Source organism: Tachyglossus aculeatus, chromosome 15, assembly GCF_015852505.1.
Source record: "Tachyglossus aculeatus isolate mTacAcu1 chromosome 15, mTacAcu1.pri, whole genome shotgun sequence".
Lineage (NCBI taxonomy): Eukaryota > Metazoa > Chordata > Mammalia > Monotremata > Tachyglossidae > Tachyglossus > Tachyglossus aculeatus.
The window spans coordinates 6,948,017-6,966,398 of record NC_052080.1 but is presented as its reverse complement, the minus strand read 5'-3'; the positions used below and the strand labels follow the sequence as shown (position 1 = coordinate 6,966,398).

General features: G+C 41.3%; 1 protein-coding gene across 1 annotated transcript in view; it reads right to left on the bottom strand.

The window, feature by feature from the left end:
• PIR (pirin) overlaps positions 1–18,382 on the bottom strand; it is a 69,208-nt gene that overhangs the window by 18,423 nt on the left and 32,403 nt on the right. Inside the window, exon 6 of the mRNA XM_038757185.1 lies at positions 3,021–3,105. Within this exon, the coding sequence (XP_038613113.1) occupies positions 3,021–3,105 (85 nt within the window). The remainder of the gene's footprint in view (positions 1–3,020; positions 3,106–18,382) is intronic.

Here is an 18,382-nt window from a genome sequence, read left to right as displayed (position 1 = left end):
TGAGGAAAACTTGTAAAAGAGCTTGAGAAAATACCTTTGATCTAACCAGGTTACACAGCAGGCATATGGCAGAAACAGGATTAGAACCCGGGTCCTCTGACTCTCAGGCCCCATGCTCTTTCCACTAGGCGACATGGCCTCCTGTCTCCATAACGGTGAAGGGGAACCAAAAGGATTTGGGGAGATGTAAGGAAAGACTTCACAGAGGAGGTAAGACTTGATTAGAAGGCTTTTGAAGGCCAGAAAGGAAAAGGCTGGGTGAACGGGAGAAGAGAGACTATTCCAGTTGAGTTGTAATGGTTCAGAGCATGGAAAGGGAAGAACCAGAGTGAGGAAAATAAGGATTTTTGTCTGAATGATGGGAAGGGAGTCTAACGGCATGAAATGAGCTCTGTGCCAGGGCTTAACTTCCAAGACCAATACCATCATCATTACCATTGCCATTATTCACTCAGAACTACAGATGATTGTCCTTTATTAAGTACCTCCTGGTGTAAAACACTGCATTTAGGACCTTGGTAACAAACATACCCAGAGAGCATCAGTACAATGTGAACAAAGAGGAAAACATCGATTCAAGTAGTGACCGCAAAAATCATCAGAAAATGAGCAAATAAATGAATACATGAGGAGAATTAAAAATTGATAGACATGTAAATATTAAGGATAATTTATCGGAAGAACTGATCAGGGGAAGTTGGAGAATAGTTGGGGAATGCCCCCTGGTGTTCTATGAGGGATTTAAAGGTGGAGAAGGATGTGGTTTGGCAGATTTTAGGAAGGAAGGCATGGCATTCCGCAGGAAGGGCATTCAGCAGGAGTCAGGACTGAACAAGTCAACAGTGAAGTACAGCTAAGAGGCATGAAGAGTGCAAGTTGCGGTGGAGTGGGAGAAGAGAGCAGGGTGCTAATACGAAGTGAGTTGGAGAAACCTGAATCCAGTGGTCATATTTTTCTATTTGGTGTGGCCAGAAGTGGGTAGATAGTGCAGGTTAGCCTACCTTCCACCACTGAAGAACCTGGGATTTTGCTGAATGGGGAAGTTACATAAATGCCACAGCTGAAACTGTGGGAGTGAAACAGTATTTAGACAGGTATCCTCTTCAATTCAGGAGATTATCCTGATTGGATCAAAATTTTTTTTAAGGAATTTATTTCTTGGTGGGGAATCAATGTAGCATTAAGACACTGTAGACCAAAAATGCTTGAACTGGTATTTCTTCTGCCAAAGCTTTTTTTTTTTTTAAATTATCCAATGTCTAGGCATGGTCTCAATATCTCTGATAGCACTTCAAAATGTATATTTATACCAGGCATATTTTCGGATGTGAAAAGTAATTTATTTGTTGTGCATATCCAATTCATTTGATAAATCATCTTTTCCTAGAAATACTGTTTGTTTTCCTTCTCACTGAATGATAGCTCACAATTTTTATCAGTTTACAGAATTTAAAATCAGATTACTAGGCAAATGGAAAGGAGTCAAAAACAAAGAACAACAACTTTTAGTTCTTTTTTTAGCTAACAACTAACAGATGAAAAACGTGTAGCAGATGTGAAGGAATTTAATGATGTTAGATTAGATTCCTTACCAGTGATGCTCTATCAGATTCAATGCCTAAAATCTCTCTGGCTTGGTTCAGCTGTCTTTCAAAAAAGGGCTCCAAAAACAGCTGGTTTCTGCCTGCTCAACCACTGAACTGATAAACACTTAAAAGTGCCTGGTCTGAGGGAAATGGGATGTTGGTCAGATGGACCTCACATCTGCTTATGGGAAGGAATTAAAATCAAATTCAGGCTGCTTTCAGGGCAAAGAGAATGAAAAATGCATGCAAAAATCTTCCAGAAGGGAAACACCACTTCTCGGGGCTTGCTAGCGCCAGCTGGGATGAAATTGAATGGTGCCGTCTCACATTTATAAAATCTTTTAGGTAGTTTTCATTTTTCAAATCAATCAATCGTATTTATTGAGCGCTTACTGTGTGCAGAGCACTGTACTAAGCGCTTGGGAAGTACAAGTTGGCAACATATAGAGACGGTCCCTACCCAACAGTGGGCTCACAGTCTAGAAGGGGCTCAAATCCATTCTTTTGTTCAGATAAGTACACTATCCTATGTTTTATAAGACTGTGTAACCTTCAAAGCTACTATCTGTAGTTAGAAACCACATTGATGTTTATAAAGACAGAATAGCTAAATCCTAGCAGAATCCATGTCTCTATTTATATACGCTGCAACTTTCAAAACCAGGCTATCTTAGCCTGAATCATCTAAGTGTAGTCTGGAAGGCTTTCTAGTATCAAATCTTTCGGTGACTGATGCCTTGAGCTACTCCAATTAATTCTAAGGTCCTGGCTGCTTGCTAATCAGGGGACAGCAGAGATCCCATTTCATGACCCAGAAACTATATGCACTGCATTAAGAGGAAGAGACAGAAATGTGAGCCCTTCTATTTCCATTTCACTTATAAGAAAGGTAAATGTTTAAGTAAAACAAATGAATAGGGACTGAAGTGTTCCAGACTTCTAGACAAACAGACCCAAGCTTTCTGAATCCCACCAACAATTTCCTTGACAAAGGATTATAGGAATCACCCTCACATGCATAAAGTGGGTTCTTAATGGTGTCAGACTGGCTTTGCTAACAGCTGTCACTTCTCAAGAGGTTGAATGTTTTCATTTTTAATTAGTATTATAAGGCAACACTGAAACCTGGATAAAATTTGCAATCACAAAAGACAGTCACTTAGTTATTACATAGCAGAGCATGGTTCAAAAGTTAGCTTGCATATTCTCATGGTAACTGATTCTTCTTAAATTTCCAACTCCTGGCACTATATTTCCCAATAAAAATCACATCTCCATTGGGTAGTAGTGGTAACAATATTTGAGTGCTCACTGGATGCAATGCAATAACATCATGTCCTTGAGTGGAAGCTCAGTGCCAACAAATGGAGGAAGAAAATGCCCTCTCTGCCTTTCTTTTGTGAGGGGATCAGTATTAGCCAGAGATTTCCATACCTTTAGGAACTGGCTGTACATGCTTTGCTCCTTGGTCCAATTTGAAGTCCAAATATAAGGTTGGTGTGCGAGTGTACACTTTGGACTAAAAGAGAAAAAAATAATCAATATTTTTTTTCTGAAAACATCACTCTTGAAAAAAACTTATCATTGGGTTTTGAATAGCAAAGACTAAAGATAATCAGATAGGATTACCTTGAATCTACTCCAGTGCTTAACACAGTGCTCAGTGCCAGATAAAAGCTTAGTATAAACCACATTATTATTATTTATACCCACATTTGGTATTACCGAGGTTCATTCCGCTCACCCTCCTTGTCAGGTGGGACAATTTACTCTCCCTGCCCTGTTCTGTCTCTTAACAGTGAAAGACGGGAAAATGTTTTTAGTCTTCCCTTGCTCTGCACTATTTCTTCCAGTGTCAGAAGGGAGGGCTTCTTGAGCCCTGGAAATACAAATCTGGAAATATGGTTTCCATTTCTGGATCTGTCCCTGATTTGCTTTAAACCTGGGGCAAATTACTGACTCTTTCCATGCTTCAATTTCTTCATTTTAAAAATTAAGGCTTATAAACTTGTCTCTTATCTTACTTAGAAGGATATTTTTAGGATCGGGTGGAATTTTTCTAATGAATTCAATGGATTTGCCCTCTCTCTCTTGTCTTCCATTTCTTTCCTTTCCTCTATTCCTCCCCTCTAGAACTTCAGGCAGCTAGGCACTGTCACTTACACAGAAGAGTAATGGAGGCTGTAGAGGAAGGGCAAGGGAGCGGGATGAAAAGAGGGAAAGGAAATCTTTTTTTTTTCCATTCAGTTCTTGCTTCCTGAGAAGCAGCGTGGCTCAGTGGAAAGAGCACAGGCTTGGGAGTCAGAGGTCATGGGTTCTAATCGTGGCTCCACGGCTTGTCAGCTGTGTGACTTTGGGCAAATCACTTAACTTCTCTGGGCCTCAGTTACCTCATCTGTAAAATGGGGATTAAGACTGTGAGCCCCCCGTGGGATAACCTGTTCACCTTGTATGCCCCCAGCGCTTAGAACAGTGCTTTGCACATAGTAAGCGCTTAACAAATACCATCATTATTATTACTATTACAGTGTTCAGAGTACTGTACTAAGTGCCTGGGAGAGCAGAATGAAGTTAGAAGATACAAACAAAATGCGACATGGGAAAGGAGGGGTGGAAATGAGAAGATCAGAAAGTGAAGTTATGGGGAAAGATCTAAGGAAATTACAGTTCCAAGAAATTATGCCAGTGGCCGCAGACATGAGCACAGTATGAGATCCCTAAGCCTCACCTGTGCGCAGTCTGACAATCAGGTGGCAACTCAGCCCAACAAGACGGGACTGAAGCGTTTAAGAGTACAGAATAGGTTACAGCAGTTGTGAACACAAAGAGTTTCTGAAGCACTAAGACTGCCCCAAGACTACCCCCTCCAAGTAATGCTCGACCTGCATTTTTTATACTGATATTTCAGATTGTTGAATTGTTAACGTGGCTTCATTTTTGTATGATTTTCTTACAGCTATGAATGTCTGTCTTCCTTCACTTGGGTTGTGATCCCTAGTGGGACAGGACTGGGTCTTAATTGATTTTTTTCTGTATTTCCCTCCTTTATGAGCCCAATCTGTTGTACTTTCAACCCTACAGATTTGATTGTGACAAAATGTACTAGCAGCAAATCCCCTTCGTGTTAATTGGGTAGTAAAGCAGGCGCTGTTTGTACTCTTAAGACACAGGCAGATGCCATAAATTTTTGTTCATCTGCCATTATTTTCTCCGTGTAGACACGGATCATCTGAATGTGAATGTTTTACATTTCTCGATGATGGAAAACAGTTGAATGTGTTTTACAGTATTCGGATGCAAAGAGAGCCTTGGAGAAAACAAACATGTAATTTGTTAATATAAAAAACTCTTAAAATTGGGTTGCATGCCGGGCTCTCTCATAAAGTCTTTTCTAAAAAAAAAAAATCAATCTATTGCACAACTGCAATGGAAGCAATTTTGATGATTTCAATATTTCACATCGTATTGCTTAAGAAAAAATGGTAACCTAAATGTGCATTTTAACTAATGTAGCCTAAAATGAAACCTTAATTTTAAGTCACAACCAAGAAAACATATTAACTTGGTTTTGAAAAAGTATGCTCTAATCTTGATGGGCAGGTAATTCTGTTAGGGTAACAAATGCAAATTTTAGATGCATAACTCAAAGAAGCAATTCAACCTAGTTAGTTGTCTACAATACACAGTTGAAAAGAAACACCGTAGTTAACTCACATTCCTTAACCCAAGTCATTAAATCCTCTAAACCCTAGTGAAAAGAACAGAGTTGGTTAAACAAATTATCAGATTCACTACAGTTCTGATCAACTCCAGAGGAAAATTTGGTTCAGACTTCTAACTTGGTGACAGCGTGCATGTTGCAATTATTAAAATGTTTAAAATCAAATGGGGAGTATTCTGAAAATTGGTATACATCCATTACAGAGCATGCTGCGTGTTTTATCATTTTGCTCTTTGGGTTTTCCCTTTCTGAATTTCTGAGCTAGTACCCCAATACAACGTGTGAAGGAAAAAAAAAATCAAGCTTTTCCAAAATTATTAGAGCCCAAAAAACTCTTCTTACATTTTTTTGCTGATATTCAATTGGTTTTTCCAACTTCTGATGTTTGATCAGAAGTTTCCTTTCAAAGTTTCATTACATGTTTCAAAACCGGGGGTTATCTACATTCTGATTGCTTCAAAAGACTTCCCTTTCACCCAGTCTTCCTTTACACCCTAATTTTTCTGCTTCCTTACTTCAGATTTGTTTCTGTGATCCTAATTAACCAAAGAAATTGTTGCTACATGTAAAATGAGTGGCTCAAATGTGACACCGAAGAATAAACCCATAGTTTCCATACAAGTATGGCAAAGTAAAATGCCTTAACTTTGCTATTATTTTTTTTTAATACATCTCAAAACTGTCAGTTTCACCTTGGTTGCTTTACTGCCATTCCAGACTTCTCCTGTTAAATGTAATTGGCTTCCCATGCCAAAGTTGTCATAAATATTTTCAACACAGGCATTCAAAGGTCTCCGGAAATATTTGTGCTCTTTCGAAAGACAGTTCTGATTTAGTTTTTTTAAGATGAAAAATTCAGTTCACAATGGTGCATTTCCAATTATAGGCCTCTGTACTCAATCTCTTTGCAATTATTACAATATCAAACCCCAAATTCCATGAGGGAGGGGAAAATGGTAAGATCTGTTCCTGGACACCCATAAATTAGTTATGCATAGTGCATTCCTAAGCAGGCACACATATGTGACTTTAAAAAAAAAAGTAGGCAGCATGTCATGAAATAAGGAGCCGAGTCTTTTATGTACTGCCCGGCAACAAGTACACTGTGAAAGCTTAATAAATACTGAACAACGATCGGGTTGCACAAACTCTGGGTCTGTCAGGATTTCTTAGAAAAGGAACATTTCCATTAAACAACTCTTTCGATCGATACACTTTCATTATCATGCAGAGTCCTCAAGGATAGCTCTACTGTGGTTTCTTCTAATTTCCACCACACATTCTGCTCATAATTCTTTCAGGAGTGCTTGAACAGCACCCGTAGAAGTGATACTTCCCCAAAACAGTGGGACAGATTATTTGAGAGGTACAACGGGTGTTTTCTACTTAGAATTCCCCAACACACTAATGAGTCCATTAGAACTCTGAAGGGATCGCTCTGAAAATGTTCCTGTAGAGAACCAGGGTTGTGCTATCTCTAGATTGTATCTCAAAGTTCTGGCCAACTCAATTGGCCATATCCCATCTGGTTTAACTTTTAAGTTAGACTTGGCTTATAAAAACCACACTTCCTCTCTCTATTCTGGGTCAGGTACTGAGATCAAGTTGGAGTGTTCTCTTTCTAACAGTCCCTGAGATTGGATAGAGAACTGGATTCAGGGAAGAGGACTCTGAGCTTTAGATATATTCTCTATACGCTCCCAAGCACCTTCAGGACATTTGTAATTAATCAGCTACAGCACAGTAATATTAAAAAAAGACTAGTGTTTCCTATGCCAGCTGTCAAGCTCTCTCAAATCTAAAGCCCCCTGATTTATTGAACTGATAATTCTAAATATTTCCAATAACAAGAAAAAGAGATTAGCTACCACCCTAAATGCCAAAGGTAGCGTGGGAAGGACACAGAAGAATGATCAAGTGTTGACTTTCGTATGAAGTGTTTCAGAAAAAGAAGGCAAGGCTATCTGACAAAATACCAGAGGCCTGGGAGGGAATTAAATTTAGAAAAGGGCAACCCCCTCCACCCCACCCAAAAGTGAACTTATACTTACCAAGAGATAAAATATGACAATCAGAAGCTTAATGGATTCAGAAAGGATTTTGAATTTCAAGGAATATACCCACTCTCCTGTCTGTGTGGTATGTGCGTTACGCTAAATTGTGTAGTTACTAGGTAATGGCTATATCATAAAGTCCCTCTTTTTATGCAGGATAGTTATTTTGGAGGAGAAGTGAGGATAAGTAGGCTTAAGGAGACTGCCAAGAAACAAACAACTATTAGAAGCTGAACTAACACCCTATTAATTTTATCAGGTAATTGCATATCAGGGGGATAGAATCTGATAACTTCACTCACTAAATTAGACCCTGCCTGAAGTTGGACTAAAGATGATTTATGAAGCTTTCTGCCAGAGAAATGGTAAATATCCTTGTCTGTCCAAAACAACACATCTATAACCCCAGAAATTCAATAAATGAACTGCAACTGCAGCAGAGGCCCAAAATATCTTAGTAAAGGCCCTGGGAACTACTCAATTCACTCTGGGAAATTTCATCAGAATCTGAGGCATTTACATTTTTATCCCAGCATCTTAAATGACTCTTCCAACAGAGATATCCTTCATAATCTCTATTATCTCAATTTGCTGATATTTAAATAAGTGACTGAGAAAGATTTTGCAAGAAAATATGTGTAGCTGTAGAGTGGGAAACTATTGATAATGACAGAACATTTCATCAAACTACTAAAGCTTTGGAAGAGGGAGAAGGGTGTTCATGATCCAGAGCAGAATTATGCTCTCACATTTATGACATAATGGAATCTGGTTTGATTCTGTCTCTTTTTGTAGTCCTCATTTTCCAGGATATTCCTCACTAAAGCAAGATTCTTATTTTGAGCTCTCTGTGCAGGAAAAACCCACAAGGGATTTGGAGGAAAAACACAAAGGATTTGGAGGACTCAAAACATTTCTTTGTGCCATTATTATTAGAATAATATATGTGCCACTAATGGCAAAGTATTTTATTCTGGTTGGTTGAAGTGCACATACACAAACACAGGCACACTGATTTTACATTTGAAAATACTACTAGCACTGAGATTTCATCATTGCGCATTGTGGGCAGGGAGCCTGTCTACCAACTCTCTTACATTGCACTCTCCCAAGTGCTTAGTACAGTGCTCTGCATACTGCGATCAATAAATACGACTAATTGACTGTGTGAATGTTGCTGATGGACAAAGGCATAAGAAATCCATACTACCGTACTATCACACAAAGATTGCTCCTTCTTGTACTGTTGATGGTATGTAACCATCATAGTGGGTGATCTTTCCATTTTTTCCTCTTGGTGTTGCAATCTTCCTGAAGTTTCTATTCTAAGGCGATGATCTGTTCCTAATTTCCTGATCCAAAGCTAGTATTTCTTGCATTCTGATCCAACTGCCTACAGCTAAACCACATTAGGTTTTTACTCCACTGTGTCTATAAAGTGTTTTTACTTAATATTAATGTCTGCTTCCCCCTCTAGACTCTAAGTTCACTGTAGGCAAGGCATGTGCCCATTATATTGTTATACTGTATTCTCCTAAGTGCTTAGTACAGTGCTCTGCACACAGTAAGTGCTTCAATAAGTATGATTAACTGATTGACTGATTACTGTTCATCCCACTTACCAGTACCCCATTTCAGTTCACCAAAGGATGAACTACATTAAAGTATGTATTTTAGTTATTCTGTAAATACTTGTCTCCCTTACTGTATTATTAATGATAATAACAATGATGATGATGGTTGTTGTTCTTAAGTGCTTACTAGTTTCCGGGCACTGTACTAAGTGCTGGGGTGTATACAAACCAAGTTGGATACAGTCCCTGTCCCATGTGGGGCTCACAGTCTCACTCCGCATTTTACAGATGAGGTAACTGAGGCACAGAGAAGTGAAGTGAATTCCCTAAGATCACACAGCAGATGAGTGGTGGAACCGGGATTAGAACCCATGACTTTCGGACTCCCGGGCCCATGCTCTATCCAACTACACCATGCTGCTTTTCTGCAAGGTGAACATGGGCCTGGGAGTCAGAAAGTCATGGGTTCTAATCCCAGTTCCACCACTCATCTGCTGTGTGACCTGGGGGAAGTCACTTCACTTCTCTGTGCCTCAATTACCTCATCTGTAAAATGGGGATTGAGGCTGTGAGCCCCACATGGAACAGGGACTGTGTCAAATCCTATTTGCTTGTATCCACCCCAGTGCTTAGTACAGTGCATAAAAATTATTATTAAATTATAAAATTCATTATCAAAGCATTCCCAAAGTATTGGTCATATGAGAAATCATATGATTGGCAATGGTATTGAAAATTTCCTAGTTCATATGTTGCTTCAGAAATTGTGGAGCAATATTTAGTCCTAATTTTATTTCCACAATTTTTCCAAATTGTGATGCTTTGTGAGTCACTACCTTGAGCCTTTCATACCTACTAACTCAGTTACTCAGTTACTGACTGATGGCAAATGCTGACAAAAACCCAAGGAACTATTTCTGAAATGCAATGTCAAATCACAGCTCTGCACGCGGTAAGCGCTCAATAAATATGATTGAATGAAAACAGGATTCATTCTCTGTTCCAATTTGAAGCATCTTTAGAAATGCAGTAGCAGTGTAGCCTAGTGGAGAGAGCACGAGCCTTGGGTGTCATTAGGACTTGGGTTCTAATCCCGGCTCCTCCACTCACCTGCTGTGTGATCTTGGGCAAGTCACCTAATTTGTCTGTGCCTCAGTTCCATCATCTGCAACATGGAGATTAAATACCTGTTCTCCCTCCTACTTAGACTATGAGCCCCATGTGGGACCTGATCATTTTGTATCTGCTCCAGAGCTTAGTACAGTGCTTGGCATATAGTAAGCTCTTAACAAGTACCACAATTACAGTGCTCTGCACACAGTAAGCGCTCTATAAATACAATTGAATGAATGAATTCCCCTTCATCTGAAGCACAGTGTTATACCCTGGAATACCAATAAACACGAGAAGCAGTGTGGCTCAATGGAAAGGGCACGGGCATGGGAGTCAGAGGTCATGGGTTCAAATGCCGGCTCTGCAAATTGTCAGCTGTGTGACCTTGGGCAGGTCACTTTACTTCTCTGTGCCTCAGTTACCTCATCTGTAAAATGGGGATTAAGTCTGTGAGCCCCATGTGGGGCAACCTGATCACCTTGTATCCTCCCCAGCGCTGAGAACAGTGACAGTGCTTTGCACTTAGTAAGCGCTTAACAAATGCCATCAAAAAAATTAATTGATAATGATAATCATTTCCTTTCTGCATGTTCTCATGCCTGGCAGTGTATTTTCTAGTATTCAGCACACATCCTCTTGGATCATTGGGTTCCCTAATTCACCTCAGTTAAATTAATATCATAAAATTCCAGGTCAAATTCATTTTAGCATTTTCTTTTATAAACCATTAATTTTCTTAGTTGGAAATCCCCCCTGCCATTAGTGAGCTGGCTGCTTTGGCACCCCTCTCTGCAGGAGGATGCTAGTTAAAGGGTTCTAGAAAGGTTATTTGTCAGTTATGTCCACAGGCTTGCCAGATGTCCTGCTCGGCTGGTGGGCTGGGTAGCTACTGTTCATCTTCAAATAGTTCAGACACCCATTGAGCACAGCCACCGAGCCCTGGAAAGGGAGCAGACATTTGAAGCTTGCGAACGGGGCCAGTGCTGAGTGTGCAGGTTCTTGCCCTGTGCCTTTATTTACAGAGGAAAATCTATCATGCGCCATTGTGAATCATGCCACACAGCTTACATCTCCAGGGGTTTCTGGGAGCATAGGAATACTGCTAATGTTTCTGCCACTACCACATTGCCCTAACTGTGAAATGTCAGTTTCAGCAACTGACTCGAGGAATTTATTTTCCTTGTAATGATGGAAAGCAAAATTCAGCAACTTGGAAAATCAGGGTGTTTGTCAGCAAATGGTGTATTGCCTCATTGCAAAGTTGTTGGCCCCTTTTCAGTATCCGGGGATGGGATTCCAAGGGAGCAGCCCCAGTGATTGGGGTGGCGGCAGTAGCAGTGGACCATCTCAGGTTGGCATTTTAAAAATTATTTTTATGTGATGATAATAACAAAAATAATGTGGTATGCATTAAGTGCTTCTATGTGCCAAACACTGCCTTAAGCACTTGAGTAGGTACAAGTGAATAAGGAAGACCCAATCCAACCCTCACTGGGCTCACAGTCTAAGAGAAGGGAGAACAAATACTGAACCACCAGTTTACAGATGAGGAAACAGTGGCACACAGAAGTTCAGTGATTTGTCCAAGGTGACATAATAATACTAATGTTGGTATTTGTTAAGCGCTTACTATGTGCCGAGCACTGTTCTAAGCGCTGGGGTAGATACAAGGTCATCAGGTTGTCCCATGTGGGGCTCACAGTCTTATTTCCCATTTTACAGATGAGGTAACTGAGGTGCAGAGAAGTGAAGTGACTTGCCCAAAGTCGCAAAGCTGACAAGTGGCGGAGCTGGGATTAGAACTCACGACCTCTGACTCCCAAGCCTGGGCTCTTGCCACTATGCCAAGCTGCTTCCTTCCTGACATATCAGGCAAACAGTAGACCCAGGGTTAGAACCCAATAAATATCACTGATGGATTGACTGACTGATTCCAGGCCCGTGATCTTTCTACTAGGCCACAGTGTTTCCCGCTTAAATGGGATTCTCCAAAAGGAAAATGGAAAGGAGATCAACAACATTCAAGTAATGGCAAATATAATTCACTTCAAACAGAATACAAAGACTGTGGGTTTAGACTGACAAGGGGTGTGGGAGAGGTATTCTATTACACCCAAAACAACTGGACTGAAACCCCACATTTTGCCTCTGCAGATTTTTCCCACCTTCTCGGCTTGAAAGGTTGTCCCTCGTCTCCTCAACACCTTCCAGTGGTTCCTGTTCATTTCTGCACAGCAGTTCATTCCATCGTATTTATTGAGCACTTACTGTGTGCAGAGCACTGTACTAAGCCCTTGGCAAGTACAATTTATGACATGCTTAGTATGTTTGGAACACTGTACTAAGCACTGGGAAAGTATACAGAAGTGGGAATTGGACACCTTCCCTGACCTTGCTGGGGCTCACAATCCAAGGGAAGAAAGAGAACACATTCTAAAGCATCCTCACTACTGGCTTTAAGGGAATAGATCAGCTTTCTTTCACCCTCTTACCTATCGTTCTCTTCCTTTCTATCCCGGCTTCCACTCTGCATTCCTTCCCACCTTCTCACTGTGCCTCATTCTCATTTCTCCCAGCTCCAAACTCTGGCTCCCACCCTTCCTCCTGCCTCAAAGTTTATTCCTTTCCACATACACCAGACCACAGCTCTCCTCATCTGCAAAATCCTTCTGAAATCTCACCTACTTTAGCAGGCGTTTCCCAGTTAATGTTTCTTCTCCCCAGATCACAGCCTCCCTACTCCTATCTAAGGACTTTTGTTCTTCCATTGCACTATTTAAATCAGTTCAGTACTCTGCACACAGTAGGAACGATTAATTGGCAGATAGAGAAAAAGTATTACAGGCTTTGCCTGCAAAAACCAATGGAAACATTTAATGGCAACCACAGGAACCCTATGTCAAAATTTTTAATCCTGCTTAATATATATCACATGGCCTTAAACCAATCTGGGAAAATTCAGAAGCCAAGTCAAAATAGTTACCCACAGGCATTAGAAATATACCATGTATGACAGGGTCAGGGAAAAATGTCTAATACTGGTTGGGGACAGATCTTGGCTTTGGATTTACTGAGCTGACACAGCTGTGGGGCCTGTGATGTCAGCAGCCCGAAAGGAGCTGGCATATTGATTGCAAACCTCCAGCTGGAGATGTCACAGGGAACTAGAGGGAGAGAGGATATGAAGAGAGGGTGAAGATGGGGGACAATCAATAGAGATCCAAAGAAACCAGATGAGTCAATAGGTTTGAGTAACTCTATTCTGACTCTTCCCCACCTCCCACGATGACACTCACCTATGCCATAATGATTCTTCAATTTTGAAGGAGATGATATTTATCCTTATGGTGAACACCACCCACTTATGATCAGTAACTCCCTGCTAACTGGGCATCAATAAAGACACTCCTTTATTCTGTTGAGTTTCTTGCCACCATGGTCATGGTGCTGTGTGCATTTCTGTCTCTTGGTGCCACGATCTTCCTGAAGGTTCTATTAAAGGAGAGGTGCCCCTCTCTTAATTGCCTGTACCAGAGTGATCTGGCTGCTGCTGCAATCTGCCAGAAGGCCAATACCGTGCCACTTAGATGGACATTCTGTTTCCCTATACGTTTAAAATGTTTGCTCTGTCTCTCTGCCTGAAGGATCTCAGTTTCAGCTCACTCTCCCAGGGTTGCTTGGGTAAACTGTTGCAATGCATTCTCCTCAAAGAATGACGCACTGAGAATTGCTTCAATGCTGGTAGACTGACTGCATTTTAGGGCTCAACCTACCTTGCCTTTTGATGTTAAGCACAGCTCATGGATCATGTTTGGCTCTTAGTAAATAAAAGCTTGCTTGGCAAGTCAGATGTGATGCACGAAATAAGAGCAGGTCTTGCAGTCATGTATGAAGTTGGACACGGCAACCACTCTGTTGAAGGCTCGTGACCCCAAAGTTGCCACCACATTCTAATAGGCTCCTGAAGGATATGCTCAACTTCTTTATTTTGGCTTTCTACTTGTCTATCTGTGCAACATCGGACAGGAAGCACTGAACCTAGACTGTGAGCCCACTGTTGGGTAGAGACTGTCTCTATATGTTGCCAACTTGTACTTCCCAAGCGCTTAGTACAGTGCTCTGCACACAGTAAGCACTCAATAAATACGATTGATTGATTGATTGAAGCAGAATTCAATGACAGCATTGAGCTGTGTTTTCATGGAGTGCTTCGTGGCCCTCCGTGGGCACTATGGGGGAGGTAAAGGTACTGTAATAGTATACTGCCTCGATATACTCACCACCTTCATCCTCTTCTTCCCCTAATCACCCAATGGTCCCTGACATCTGCCTACCACATTCCATTACCAAGCAGTGTGGCCAGAGAAATGGCATGGCCTAGTGAATAAAGCCCGGGCATCGGAGTCAGAAGGACCTGGGTTCTAATTCCGGCTCTGCCACGTGTCTCCTGTGTGACCTTGGGCAAGTCACCTCACCTCTCTGTGCATCAGGTACCTCAACTGTAAAATGGGAATTAAGACTGTGAGACCCATGTGGGTCAGGAACTGTGTCCAACCTGATTAGCTTCTATCTCCCTCAGTGCTTAGAACAGTGCTTGACACATAGTAAGCAGTTAACAAATGATGTTATTATGATTATTACCAGTTTAGGAGACCAAGTGAACTTTGGCAAAGTGAATAGTCCACTCCCGCTTTGGCCAAAGAGAAGATGTACAAAGTTTCCTGAGCATCCAGGTTTCCCCTTCCTCCTACCTTCTCAGAGGCTTTATGAGGGAAAAGGAAGAGTGATCATAGTTAACAATAGACCTGATAGTACCATCGATAAATTTGAGTATAACGATCAATGTCCCTTGATGCATAAAGGAGGATAGGGTCTACTTTAACAAACAATTCATTCAATTTTGCTTCAGGCCCTCTTTGTCAATCTAGGAGGCAGATGCTTCACTAATGGGCATAGTGTTCCTTAAGGTTTAATCCCATGTCCAAACACACTGTTTCTGGCAGAGACCTCTGAATGTGGTGACAGAGTCTATTAGCTTTCCACCATTTCCATTCTCTGGCTACTAGCCTCAATGAATTTTTGAAGAATCACATCCCATTCTGGCCTCAGGACAATTTGTTTTGTTCCACTTAATAATAACGATGGCATTTGTTAAGTGCTTACTATGTGCCAAGCACTGTTCTAAGTGCTGGTGTAGATACAAGGTAATCAGGTGGTCCCACATGGGGCTCACCATAGTCTTAAAATCCCCATTTTACAGATGAGGGAACTGAGGCACAGAGAAGTCAAGTAACTTGCCCAAAGTCACACAGCTGCCCATTGGCGGAGCTGGGATTCAAACCCACGACCTCTGATTCCCAAGCCCGGGCTCTTTCCACTAGGCCACGCTGCTCCACTTGTCTGTTGGGTGACCTTGGGCAAGTCACTTCACTTCTCTGTACCCCAGTTACCTCATCTGTAAAATGGGCACTGTGTGAGCTCCACATGGGAAAAGGTCTGTGTTTAACCCCATTTGCTTGTATCCACCCCAGCGCTTAGTACAGTGCCTAGAACAGGGTAAGCACTTTATACATTCCATAGTTATTATTGTTATTATTATTATTATTATTATTCACTGGGCTGCAGGGTGAGCCGCAGCAGTTCTCAGTCCCCTGCCACCCATGCACTGCCCACCTGCCTCCTCACTGTGTATTCAATTGCCCCACCTCGCCACCCTCTTAGCCTCCGCACAACACCTAACCACCCACACACCGCCACCACTGCTCTTATAAATGCTTTGCTGCTGCCTTCCACCCCCATCCAGGGGGGCCATGTCACCTTTACTAGACCATCCAAGAACTTAAGACTGCCACCGCTACAGCTGTAGAAGCCATCTTAAATGTCTCGCCATCCCACCTTCCCACTACTGCTTGCTGATCCTGTAAGATAATAATAATGATAATGATGGCATTTGATAAGCGCTTACTATGTGTAAAGCACTGTTCTAAGCACTGGGGGGGATAGAAGGTGATCAGGTTGCCCCACGGGGGGCTGACAGTCAATCCCCATTTTACAAATGAGGTAACTAAGGCCCAGAGAAGTTAAGTGACTTGCCCAAAGTCACACAGCTGACAATTGGCGGAGCCGGGATTTGAACCCATGACCACTGACTCCAGAGCCCGGGCTCTGTCCACTGAGCCACGCTTCTTCTCTAATAATTCAACCCTCCAAAGATGATGTATCTGTCCTGTCTGTTTCACCTTGGTAAAGAGACCGGATGCAAATGTTCATATGCCTTATCAGACATGACACACAAGCTTTTGCAATGGCAGGAACCCATTACGACTATTCTCGTAATGCCTACTGATGCATATTACAGGTGTTATTTTTGGTTTACTTTAATGTACTTCTATTTTAAGGTTATCCTCTTCATCATCCTGATTACTCCAGCCTATGAATCTCAGAGACTCAGGATATGACTTTTGCCTTAAAGGTATATACTCTCATTCCTACCAATTTGATTTCTAATTTGCCTTCATTTACTCACAAGGGAGGCCCTGTTTGAAGGCGCGGTAGTATACTGGAATGTATTTCCTAGGTGAAGAGGTGAAAGCTTACATCTTGAAGGGATCAGAACATCTGGCACCCTTTTTCCGTGCAATGAGAATGTTATTTCTGGGCTGAGTGAGCAGCCCTAGGCAAGAGCAGATTCTTGCACAAAATGGGTAGAGTGGGGTCCGCACGACTGTTTGTTTATTTGAGAATTTCTAATTATAAATGAAGCATCCATTATTCATGCCTACAATACTTTGTTCTGCAACAGGTTAAGGTTATTTTTAGTTGGAGGAACATACCACACTAGTTTTCCAGGGGTGCCTATATAAAACCAATCGGGAGAGATGACAGACCTCCTGGTGGTTAAGACTAAGGAAAAAACTCCTAAAAAGCAATAATCAAATACACATCAGGCTTGCTACTGAAATGCCTATGTAAAGTATATCAGACTAAGTCTTTACTTGGTCCTTAAATTAATCAAGTATGACAAAAAATTTCACTTGGATCAAATAGGTACAACTGACCAAAAGAAAGAACACTACCTACTGGAAGAGGTTCATGTGGGATTTTAAATTCCTCTTGGGCATTAAAGATGATGAAAGCCACATTTGTTTGCCAGAAAACAGCACTGAGACCATAAATGGAGAAAAAACTCTTAGAGTATTGGCTCAAAGGACCATTCAAAATCTTATAGAATAACACTACTGTTTATAAAGCACACTGTTTTTAAAATGGTAAAAGATTCTGGGAGAATGGCTGCACACAGTTTTGAGTAAGTGTTGTTTTACATTTGTATTTTCAACAGATGGAACCTGTTAGATCAAACTTCCTTTGTCAGAAACCACACAGTATCACTCATACCCACTGCTATTAGGAGCATATTTGTCATTCTTTGGCATTAATCTGCTACAACATCCCTAAAAGACAAACAGCAAACTATTTGTGTTCCTTATATTGGCTACCTGTTGATTATTCATGAAACCCTTTAAATTATTAAAAGTTGGGTTTGTTTTTTCTTAACCACAGTTTTAACAAAGGCACATCTTTCTATTGAATTACCTTAAAGGATCAGGAAGGTTTCTTTACCTCCCCTGGACTTATATATAAGTATAACTTATATTATATATAATAGTATTTACTAAGCACTTACTATGTGCGAGGCACCGTACTAAGCACTGTGGTGGACACAAGCAAATAAGGTTGGACACAGTCCTTATCCCAAGTGGGGCTCACAGTCTCAAATCCCTATTTTACAGATGAGGTAACTGAGGCACAGAGAAGTTAAGTGACTTTCCCAAGGTCACACAGCAGACATGTGGGCAGCCCCATGAAGCTATCAACACTGCACAAACCTTACTTAGCATTTACACTCTTTTGAAAGATTGAATCATTCAATCTTGCCTATAATGGCAGGTACAAGTAAAAGTTCACCTGTTGTAGAGGCTACTTATTAATGCAGTTTATCCATAATTATTAAAGCATAGTATGGCCATGAGCTGCAGACCAAGGCAAAGAGCAGGCATTCAATAGGGCTCCTCACTGCAGCACACCTGACAGGTTTTGTGTGGCCTTTCTAATGATGCCTCAAATGAACATTTCCATCTTCTCCCAGTGGTCACTAGAAAAATCTATACATATTCCTGAAAGGAGAACATGTCCAGTGATAACTATCCCCTTGAAAATGTTGTTGAGGTAGAGCAGGAAAGATCAAGCCTCCATTGAGGAAATTAGCAGGGGACTCATTTGGGGGGTAGGAGGGGAGAGTGTGTGTGTGTGTGTGTGAGAGAGAGAGTGACAGTG